Consider the following 12438-nt stretch of genomic DNA (forward strand, 5'->3'; position numbering starts at 1 on the left):
GACCCGACCTGACCCGACCCGACCTGACCCGACCCGACCTGACCCGACCCGACCTGACCCGACTCGACCTGACCCGACCCGACCTGACCTAATCTAACTTTTTCGTCCCTACTTTGTCGATCTATCCGAAATTACCCAATTATTATCGACCTAACCCAAATTACCCATAATTTGATGTTCATAGTTCGGATATTTTCGTCACTCTTATTTTTTGTCCATTTTCGAGGGATGTGACTTAGAAAAATTTTGAAATAATTTTCAAAACCATCCCAAATATATGTGTCCATAGTGCGTTTCTCGACTTTCTCTGTCGATTGGTGTAATCGAATTTTTATCAATTTTTCACTTCGGACTTTGAAAAATTTTGACATTTCGGCTTCCAAGGGTACACAGCCTGAACGAAAAGTGATATAAAGATGGTTCCACGCCATTCTACTCGTTTTCCAGAGTACGACAACATTCTCTCAGACATCGAACCTCTAGGTCCAATCGTTTGCGAGATATAACCCTCCAAACATGTCATTTCCGGAACGGAAGTCGATAGAAAAAAATTCCAATGGATGAGCGCCGATCCATACCGGTACTTCTGGAATCAGTAAAAAAATTTTCTAAAATTCGAAATACTTCCAAGTCCCCCAAAATATTTTCAAAAATTTCTAAAAGTTTTGTCCTAAATTTATAGGTCCAAAGTGCGTTTCTCGACCTCCTGAGTCGATTGTTATAGTCGACTTTTTTTCCATTTTTCCTATTTTTTCTTCGGGACTTTGAAATATTTCACTATAACACCACCTTTGAAGGGTACACATCCTGAACGAAAATACTTAGATTCGATTCCGACCGGTATCGACGTCTTTTTGGAAACGAAACAACAATGCCTAACTGACCCTATCTCGTATCTTGAATATTTCGTCGACTGGACTTGAAAAATGCTCGTTTTCATTCTTTCGGTCCAAGAGTACACAGCCTGGAAGAAACTACTTAGAGATACGATTCCAACGGAAATCGACGTATTTTTGAAAACGAAACAACAATGCCCTACCGACCCTACCTCGTATCTTGAATATCGTCGACTGAACTTGAAAAATGCTCGGTCTATGAGTACACAGCATAAATGAAAATAGATAGAGACATAGTTCAAACGGCATTTGTCGCATCTTTTGAAATGCAACAACGTTGCTCCAGACACCAAATCTCTATCTTCAACCGTTCGCGAGAAAAATGGTCACTTCCGTTTCGCAAGTAGGCAGCCAAAAATTCCAACGGATAAGCGTCGATCCTAAATAGACCCATCAGAAAATCAAAAACAAAATTTTTCGAAAATTCGAAATAAATCAAGTCCCCCAACAAATTTCGAAAAAATTTTCAAAAAATTTTGTCACAAATTTATGGGTCCAAAGTACGTTTCTCGACCTCCTGAGTCGATTGGTATAATTTTTTTCCCATTTTTTTCAATGGGATTTTGAGAAATTTCACCGAAACACTTCCTACGCAGCCTAAACGAAAAGGGATAGCGACAAGAGAGGTCCGATCGGAAATCGAAGAATCTTTTTAAAATGAACATCAATGTCTCAGAACCCGAATTTCTAGGACCAACCATTCAAAATTTAAGTGTCGACTTCCTCGAACGGAAGTAGGTAGAAAGAAAATTCCAACGGATGAAAATGGATCATGTCTCGTTTCATTCGATTCTGTATTAAAAAATTTTAATATTTTTTTTTCGCCACTAGTGATCGCCACGGACTTCCGGTCGATATTGCGTTGGACATTGCTCGTCGAAGACTACATTTCTCCAACTTTCTAACTCCAACCGTTTCAAATTTGCAACCTATAGGCCTAATTCAATATGACTAACTTTTGGATGGGCGTCGTAAAAGGGCTGGATCAACGGATGAGCGAATCATGTATTGTCCCATCAGAAAATCAAAAAAAAGCGGTTTGTTTCCTTGAGTAAGCAACCCTATTGTAGATCCGCACTAAGGCTTATGACATAACAGTATAAACAGTGGGCTGTATTAAGAAATTACTTCAAATGGTCTTGAAATATGAACAGATTACTAATATACCCCCTTAGTCTCATTATATTTTTCTAAGATATTTAAAAGGGATAAGAAAATTTTTTAACTATAATAAAAATTAAATAGTTAACGTTTAAAAGTAACTTAGATAAGTTAATATTTAATGCATTTAAAATTAACTAAGTTAAATTAAAAGTTATTAATTTTTTTACTTTTTTTTCAACTTTTAACATTTTCACTAGTTACTATCCAACCCTGCTTTCTAATACAAAGTCTACATTGTAAGTCGTAGCGACAGTGGTCTTTAGTAGAAAATGACCAATCGATTATACTTCGCATATTTAACTGGTTGGTCAATTTTCTATGATTTAAGGCGACCACTACGAGTTCCATTGTAAATCCCGTATTAGACTTATATTAAAATTATATGCATTATTTGTTTCTTCTCTTATATTGCACAATAACAATATATTATTCGTTATATTATTGTATAATTAATATAATAAATACTATAAATTAATTTATAGTACTTAATATTTTTCTTTATATTACTACGGCATTGGTAAAACCGTTTTATAAAACTGACCAATCACAGTCGTTCTATTCTTCCGAACCTTGAGGAACAGAGATTGGCCTGTTTCGTAAAACGGTTTTACCAATGCTGTATAACAAAGATTACACAGCATGTGATGATCTATGTTTCATATTTATTATAATTCTAAATTATGATATGTTAATAAAAAAATATGATTTAATTTTAATAAAATTGTAAAAAAAAACAAAAATTTTGTGAATTAAGAGAAATAGATGATAATAGCGGAAAATTTGGAAACACAGAAATTTTGGGAAAAATAGAAATAGGATGAACTATGGAGATTATCATATTCCAACAGGGAAATTGCTTCGCCGCTATCTGGCAACACTGGGCGGAACCAATAAGTACTACTGTCTAAACACTCCGCATGATAGATTTTCTAACCTCAATAGTTGCCAACTTTAACGCTCAATATCTCACTTTGTAGGAATATTCGCACTCCCGGACTTTTTTCTACCAGATTCTTTCATTTTACACAAAAATGTGTCGAATGAGCCTAATTTCATCGAAATTGGAGATGAGGTAGCTATTCTGACAGAGAGAAGAATTAACCTTAATTTTATTGATTTTTGAGGTGGGGTAACTAAACTATAATTATCAAATATTATATTGAAATTTATTTGTTTTTTTACAGTTAATACACAGAATAAATATTTAATATTTTAATATTTATCTTTTGTTTGTAACAAACAAAAGTAATAGCAAGGCTGATGAATGCTGCGATGAGTTATCTATATTTTGAGAAAAATAATTTAATGAAAACACACACGCGCACAGAAAGAGAGAGAGAGAGAGAGAGAGAGAGAGAGAGAGAGAGAGAGAGAGAGAGTGAGAGATAAGGAACATAACAGATAAGGAACTCAACAAGCATTGAAATAGCGTAATGCACAACGTAAGAAAGGATATTACAGAGGAAGGGAGACTAATCTCGTTAGTAAAGACATTCGATCGACATAAGAGCGTCACGTTTACAATTGTTTAGTCTACAATTGTCATTCACAAAAGCATTTACATAATGTACATAATAGGAAGATTTATGATAGGAAAAAGCAATTCAAACTTTAGATTGAAATGGTTGCTCTACTGTATCAATGATAAATCATATCACAGCGAAAATGGTGTTTATGGGTATAAGCAGAATGAACGGAGGTACTTCGAAGGTATTTGTCTTATTAAAAAATTAAAAATAATGTTGAATTTAATTTTTTTTGTTGCACAAGTATTTATGTGTTTTTGTCTGCTTGATATTAAAGATCGATTTTCTGTGTCTGAGCTATGTATTTTTGGAATAAAGTAAAATAGATACATCTTTTTATATTTGGCGAAAGAGTTTTAATTCAATCTAGAAACAAGAAACCTTAAAATGTAAAGATAAAAATAACTTTAACATTTTGCAACAGTGTGTTGAACTAATATAACATAGATTATCTAATTATAACATAGATTATCAGAAGCATCGCGAAATCATGATTGCAGTTTCGTTGCACTTATCGTTACGATTTACTCACACAGCATAGAAAGAATATTGCTGAATATTATAGTGTCAATTCTTTATCAATGTTGTATTCATTCTTGGTTATTGTGTAATGAACAACGTTGAAATGAATAAATTATATATCGAAAGCTATTTTATTTTGTAAAAAAAAGATAAAAATATTTTGTAGTCCTTTCGATTATAGCAAATCTTTTCTCTCTGTGTAATACATATCAATAAAGCATGCAATTTTTTTTACATGATAGAAAGGTTTGTAATTTTATTTATATTTAGAATTCATTAAATAATTATTATTTTCAGTGCCAAAAGAATATCTAGATGAACGAGCGAGACAGAGCAATTTTTACAGATTAGTCAATGCATATAGAATTCATGGACATAAACAAGCAGCCATAAATCCTATTTCTACTAGTAAACCACAGTTATTACCTGAATTGCAACCAAAGAATTTTGGATTAAATTTGCTAGATAAAGTTCGTTTTCGAGGAATTTTATTTACACAACAAGATGAAGGAACAATAGAAGAAGCCATTCAATTTTTACATGCTACTTACAGTAGTGCTGTTGGAACTGAATTTAATTATCTCGAGGTAATTTACAAATTCAGTAAAATTCCACAGTTATATACAAAAAAAACTACGAATTAATCTAATAATTAATTTTTTTTAATTGAAACAATATGTACTGTAGCGTACATCTACCGAAGAATAATATTTATTATCTACTCCCACATAGAATTTATAATAATAATTTATATCGATTTATAAATATTCATATAAATATTTGATATATTTATATCATATTTTTATCAATATATTTTTAATATCCTCACGATTTATCCTTAGAAATCTAATAAACAGCCATTATACATCTAAAATAATATTCACTCCATAATTTACATATAAAAAAATAATATCCATTATATATTACGTGAATAAGAGGCCTGTTTTTTTTAATTTTTTGAATTTTTTGCATGATTAGCTCTTCATTGGAGAGAAAAAGAAAACAAATGAACTGTTAAGAATATTCAGTTACAAAGAAGAAATCTTAGGATAAGTATTGGCTGGGTTCAAGAAAATTATAAATATGATTGGTATTTATGATAGACACACACATTATGTATTAATAATAAAAATAAATATTTTATTTAAGTTTTTTAAAAGATTTGTAAGTTATCGTGAGGTTTTGTCATTGATTGATTCACGGTTCTTGCGATTTTCGACTCCTGTAGCGGGATTCTTTAAACGTGATTCTTATCGTGATTGTCGTTAATCAGCGACAGCCATGGCAGGACATCTTGGAAGAAAGCGCGACTCTCATTGGCTGTCGCTACATGTCCCGACTGTTGAGACTCTTTGTAACTTCTATTATGATTCCGCGTAATAAAACACACTCTATTCTTTTTAATTTGATATGAATTGTTTACATTCCACGAAAAATTTAGATATTAAAAAACAAACCTTCGAATTATTTTGCCGTCGTTTTTTTATTTTCAAATCTATATTTGTCGAAACCAATCTTTACACTTTGTTCTATAACATTAAAGGACATTATTGACATTACCACTCGGAGTTCCTTAACTGCAAGACTTTCCGTTAGTAGTGGATTAATAATATATAAAATTGAATTTTATAGTCACATTTGATTACAATAAGTAATTTCTAAGTAGCTTCTTTGTACCGGTTGATTCTATTGTTGGGAGTAGTTTTATTAACAACAGTAGCATTGAAATTTGGTCGTCTTGATAATTTCTATTACAAACACCTACAATAACTATGATTGATGATGAGACTATTTCCAGGATTATCGCATTTGTTTACTTCAAAGAACTGTAACATGCGAGTGTTACAATTGCGTTATCAGTTTTAATTTAAATATCTATTCAACATCGTTTATATTTAATTAGTGTTTATACATTAGTTATTAATCCGTTAAATTTTGAAGCAAAACAAAAATGACAATGTTACTAGCATTTGTCACCTTATTTCATTATTTAAAAAGTAATTACAATGGATTTAACCATTGGTCACACTTAGCCAACTCTCCCTTATTTTGATGATCATATCATAAATGATAAATCATAATCGAAATGTTAATAAGGAAATTTTTATTTCGAGTAGACGGAAGAAGAGAGGGAATGGTTTGCCGAAACTGTAGAAAGAGTTTTAGCCGAACCATTAAATAATGAAGCACGTAAAACGATAGCCACGGAAATGCTCAAAAGTCAAGCTTTTGATAACTTTCTGGCCATAAAGTTTGTCAGTTTAAAAAGATATGGAGGAGAAGGAGCCGAGAGTATGATGGCTTTCTTTCATGAGCTTTTCAAACTATGTGCCTTTGGTAATTAACAAATATTTAATTAATTTCCTTCTAGATTTTTTTTGAAATATGATACTAAGTATATAAAAAATTTTTAAATATACATCATTTATTATCACATAAAACATCTTGTGTAGATTAACATTGTGTAGATTCGCAACTTTCTATTCCTTAAGTTTTTATTTATAAAAAATATGTAATATGTATAATACTTTTACATGTGCAATAAGATTTCTTTAAAATTTAAAAAAATTTTTAAGTATTTGAATATTATATTTATAAGGTAACCAGACTTTATGATCTAAACTTTGCGATTTTTTTCTAATCTTTTTTCAGTTCAAAGAATTGAAAAATAAACTTTTAATAGTTTTAATATTTTCATAGGTGTGCAGTGAAAATTTTAAGAAAAATGTAGCATCAAGCCATATTATACATATATACCTGTCTTCTTTTACCTCTTTTTCTTAAAAAAAAATTAAGTTTTAGAGAAAATTATGAATCAATGTTATTTTTATATCAAGGTACATATATAATAATTAAAGAATAGAAGTACGTGTAACACCGTTATCGATACTTTTTTATAATAACAATTTGATGTTGCAAATTTTTATATAATAATAAAATGGGAACGTAATGATTAGAGTTCGGATTAGCCAACCGAAGCCGTGGCGAGCGACGCAGCGGTGGGGGATAGAAGAGCTAACTATGATTGACACGATCTCAAAACTTTCCTAATCCAGGCTCTAATAATGATAATATACCAGAGTTGGGGAAATCGAATGTAACTGATTGGAAAAATCGCTCATTACTCTTTTTATAATTATAATGGTTACTTTTATTCATTATTGTAACAAGAAAAGTAACTTATCGATGCGTTGCAAGTTATTTATTGCTTCTTACTATTACCTTTAGCGATAGCAGCTACCAAAAACTATCGGTAGAAGCGGAGAACACTCTACCTCTGTTTTCTTGCTGAAGCCAGTAGAAAGATAAGCTGCAATCGCTAATCGCTTGGCAGAAAATGTTTTACCCCATTTTTCTCTTTGGTGCAAGAAACGAATCAGGCTAGAATCTAAAAAAAAGATTCTGAAATCTAATTTAATGGACTTAGTAAAAAATTAGAAAAGATCGCAAATTTTAGAAGGCCTAGTTTATATAATGTAAATGATATGCTAAATGCATGGTTGAAGGTAAGCTGTGAATGTAAATACATAATAATGTTATTTAGTAACAATACCATTCATTGCATGAAAGATTATTTAATTACAACGTTATCACTCTAGATAATTTGGAACACGTAATTATTTGTGCTGCTCACCGCGGCCGCCTTAATTTATTAACGGGACTACTAAACTTTCCACCAGAGAAATTATTTCGTAAATTACAAGGACTTTCTGAATTTCCGGATGCGACTAGATGTACTGGAGATGTAATCAGCCACCTCGTAAGCTCTACTGATCTTAACATAGATAAAAAAGGTCTTCACGTAACTATGCTTCGAAATCCGTCGCATTTAGAAATAGTAAATCCTGTGTCGATGGGAAAAACACGAGGAGTTATGCAGACAATTAAAGAAGCTGCATACAGCGATAATGAAGATGCAATATGGAGTGATAAAGTAATAAATATTCAGGTAAATTATAGATGCTACATGTTAATGTAACTAACAAAAAAATTTCTCATTAATACAAATTTTAAAAACCTATATAATTGAGACTTTTTTTCAACATACGTATGTTATATTTTTTAATAGAAAATAATTTTTCTTAATAACTTAAAATAAATATCTAGTAACTATTTTCAGCAGTTTCTTTATGCTGAATATAATTTTAATCTTTAATATGTTTATTAAATTATATTTTGAAAAATTTGGAGTTTGTAAAAAAAATTAATTGTGATATACTTTATTATTAAATTATTACAGCTATAATTTGTAATGCGTCGGAAAAGTTTTATTTAAGGAAATGTTCCAAAGGGCTATTTAGAGCGCGAAGATGTAGCTTATTTCTACGAATTATTTTAAAGAAAACTACTGTAAATATTCTTTCACACTTTTATACATTTACATATTTAGTAAATTCTGCAAATTTTGGTATAACTATTTGGTATAATGTTTATTAATTTTTATTTAATTTAACATAAATACAAAAGGTAATGAAAAGATATATCGGGGATTTTCATGATTACTTGGCAACTTGTCCAAGAAAGAATTTTTAATTATATGCGTATGGTTCCCAGGAGCATGTTCTCACTCCCTGTATCATGATGGAGGAAGGCTTTCATCACTAAGAAGTTTTTTTCTATCATGATCTATTATGTCATCTTTCGAATAGGAATTTGAATTTAATTTAGTAATTATCATCTAGTCATAACCATGAATAGAAATTAAATTTACAAAAACATGGAAAATTCGTTACAAAATGAATTACTGAAACGTTATTGCAACAACATTAAAATGTTCGTCCTCAAAAAGATTGCATATTTATGATGCAACAATTCGACGTTGTATGGACATTCAAACGACATTGCGTTTGTCATACATGGACCGAATATGTCCCCGAAGATATCCGATACGTGCGTCCTTTTGTATCTACAAGTGTACCGCTTAAAGACATCTAATAAAAATCGTTGCTACCTCAGTGGCACAAAGAATTGAGTCTCTATTGGAGGCACAAAAGAGTAATATAAAAGTATTATTCTTTTCTTATATCTAAATTTTTGGAAAAAAGAGAAAGCTGTCATAAGATACGAGAACTAAAAACTTTATTAATTTTTATCTTGGAATTCGGAGATTCACCTTCAAGGCATCATCTCATTGCTATTTTATCAAATAAAGGATAAAAATATTTCACTGAGGAATTTCATCGTATCGTATCTTATTCGATATGACTTTTTAAATACGAATAATTGAACTTCGCTGTATCCCTGTAATGATACAGATATTGCACACTGCTTGATAATTGGACATATTGACGACGTACAGACTTAGACATTTTTAAAATATCTAGAAATAACTTTAATATAGGCATCCAAATTACTTGGGACGTCCAACGTACAGTAACATAAACGGAACTTTTTTAGACATATCTCGGATATCCAAGGACGTCGAATGTTGCTAGAAATATCACCAACTTTACAACGTAATATCACTTACTGACAAAAGTTAAAAAAATATTCTTGTATATTTTTAATTGTTACATATTTTTCTTGAGATACAAATTTAAATAAAAGAATGTAAAGCGATACCATTTAAATAATTATAAACATTTTTTAAAATATGTATACTTGTACAAATTAAAGCTTAAACAAAAAATTAAATATTGAAAGAAAATCTGTATAATAAAAGTTAAGAAACATATTTTATTTACGACTGTAACAATACATATTTTCAGTTTTTTGTAATAATCTAATAGAATTTTCGAAAACCCTCGTATTCGATAAGTACCTGCTATATTTAATACAAGTTTAAATTTTTGTGTCAAATAAATAAAAAAAATTACAAAGTTAATATGAAACAATTAATCAAAGTTGAACATAAAAAAATGTAAAAAATAGTTCTCTTTTTATTGAATTGTGTTATTTCTCTTTTATATTTCAAAATGTCTATTTATATTATTATTTAATATTAAAAATGTTCAGATACATGGAGATGCTGCCTATCCAGGACAGGGAGTTAATCAGGAATGCTTAGTTTTAAGCAAAACGCCACATTTTGAAATTGGTGGTACAATTCATTTAATAATTAATAATCAATTAGGTTTTACATCTCCACCTTCAAGGAGTCGATCCTCAAGATATTGCACAGATTTAGCGAAAATTATATCTGCACCTGTAATTCATGTAAACGGTGACAATCCTGAGGTATATCTTCGAAGTAAAATACTAATATTTACTAATACTTATTTTTACTTATAATAATTTAAAAATATATTGTAGATGGTTGTGCGAGCTGCAAGAATAGCCTTTAAATATCAAAGATATTTCAGAAAGGATGTGTTTGTTGATTTAAATTGTTTCAGAAGATGGGGTCACAATGAACTAGATGATCCTACAATCACTAACCCCCTCATGTATAAAATTATACAAAATCGTGCGTAAGTCATCCAAAATCGGAACATAAGATATCTTAAATCTTGAAAATATTTTATTTTTCCATTTTTTACTGTCTGTGATACAATGTATAAAAAATAGCTTGTCATAATCCTTGAAATAGCTTGTCATAAGATATCTCACAATGTCTTTTTTTATTGGACATCTTAGACATTATTATCTGAGACGTCCTTGGGACGTTGCATTTGGAAATCAGGATTAATTTAAAACAAGGATAAAGTGCTGTGTAGAAATAAATTAATACTTCATTATTTTTTAAAAATAAATTATATAATAAAGGGTCTGTAATAGTATGCAAAAATAATATGAATTTCTTTTTTAATACAGATCTGTACCAGATCGATATGCAGAGAAGTTAGTAAACGCCAATATTCTTACTCGAAAAAATGTTGAAAATATCATTGACAATCATATAACGTGGTTGAATAAGACTCTGAAAGAATCTTCGAAGGCATCGAGTCCATCAACCTTTGTTTATGCTGGAAGATGGGCGAAAATGAAGCAAGCTGAAGCTAATATAACGCGATGGGATACTGGTGTTGAATTAGGCTTGCTACATTTCGTCGGAGAAAAAAGTGTTCAAGTGCCACCAAATTTTGTAAGAATACGTATTCAATTTGCATCATAACTGCTACATATCCCAGATAACAAGCTGTAGTTTTAACGTCAATAATTATATTTTATAATATAGGCTGTTCATTCACAATTATTAAAGAATCATGTCCAAAATCGTTTAAAAAAGATCAAAAGCGGTAACGCATTGGATTGGTCATCAGCTGAAGCGTTAGCCATCGGTTCTTTATTATATCAAGGATATAACGTAAGAATAAGTGGACAAGATGTAGGCCGTGGTACTTTTTCGCAGAGGCACGCAATGCTCGTCGATCAATCTACAGGAGGTGTATCTTGATACATAATCGAATACTAAATATTCATATAATTTATGTTAATTAATGTTATTATTTTTTATCATGTATACATCTATTAAAAGTATTATTATTATACAGATATAAATTTTTAGCTATTTTTATTCCACTGAATTCCATGGTTGGCAATCAAACTGGCAAATTAGAGATAGCCAACAGCATCCTATCTGAAGAAGCTGTACTAGGTTTCGAATATGGTATAAGTATAGCATCACCGTTTACATTGCCTATTTGGGAAGCTCAATTTGGAGATTTTGTCAATGGAGCACAAATCATTATTGATACATATATAACAAATGGAGAAGCAAAGTGGATGCTGAGTAGCGGTTTAACAATGCTTTTACCACATGGATATGACGGTGCTGGGCCGGAACATAGTAGTTGCAGGCTTGAAAGATTTTTACAATTAACGAACAGTAAGGAAAACGGTGTTGATGGTGATGATGTTAACATACATATTGCGAATCCCAGTGAACCAGCACAATATTTCCATTTATTAAGAAGACAGGTAAGAGAAAGAATTCATCAGTATAAAAAGAAAAGATTTAAATATTTGCGATAAATTTCTAAGTGGCAATTTAAATATTTAAATATAATTCAAAACACTTCATAAATTTATAGATGATAAGGGATTATCGGAAACCTCTGATCGTAATAGCACCTAAAATTTTATTACGTCATCCAGCAGCAATATCACCTTTATCGGATTTTGAACTTCGAACAAGCTTTAAAACTATTATCGGTATGTTATATTTCATCTTTAGCTTTGTTCACATACATGTAAAACGTTTTGTCCATTACTGCTGCCTTTCACGATGCCTTCATTCAAATATAATATTACATTAAAATATAAGCAACATAAATGAATTATAATATTAATACACGTACAATGTAATAACTATCAATTTATGTACATGAGACAGAGAGAGAGAGAGAGAGAGAGAGAGAGAGAGAGAGAGAGAGAGAGAGAGAGAGAGA

General features: G+C 30.6%; 1 protein-coding gene across 2 annotated transcripts in view; it reads left to right on the forward strand.

The window, feature by feature from the left end:
- Positions 1 to 2968: 2968 nt before the first annotated feature.
- LOC108686507 (probable 2-oxoglutarate dehydrogenase E1 component DHKTD1 homolog, mitochondrial) overlaps positions 2969 to 12438 on the forward strand; it is an 11024-nt gene continuing 1554 nt past the window's right edge. Inside the window, exons 1-11 of one of the 2 annotated variants that reach the window (XM_018191848.1) lie at positions 2969 to 3132; positions 3245 to 3770; positions 4406 to 4695; positions 6226 to 6445; positions 7708 to 8057; positions 10064 to 10285; positions 10361 to 10518; positions 10862 to 11132; positions 11226 to 11433; positions 11556 to 11968; positions 12082 to 12202. In XM_018191848.1, coding sequence (XP_018047337.1) covers positions 3626 to 3770; positions 4406 to 4695; positions 6226 to 6445; positions 7708 to 8057; positions 10064 to 10285; positions 10361 to 10518; positions 10862 to 11132; positions 11226 to 11433; positions 11556 to 11968; positions 12082 to 12202 — 2398 coding nt within the window. In that variant the 5' untranslated portion in view covers positions 2969 to 3132; positions 3245 to 3625. The other variant, XM_018191849.1, reaches the window with a different exon arrangement.

Source organism: Atta colombica, unplaced genomic scaffold, assembly GCF_001594045.1.
Source record: "Atta colombica isolate Treedump-2 unplaced genomic scaffold, Acol1.0 scaffold187, whole genome shotgun sequence".
Taxonomy (NCBI): domain Eukaryota; kingdom Metazoa; phylum Arthropoda; class Insecta; order Hymenoptera; family Formicidae; genus Atta; species Atta colombica.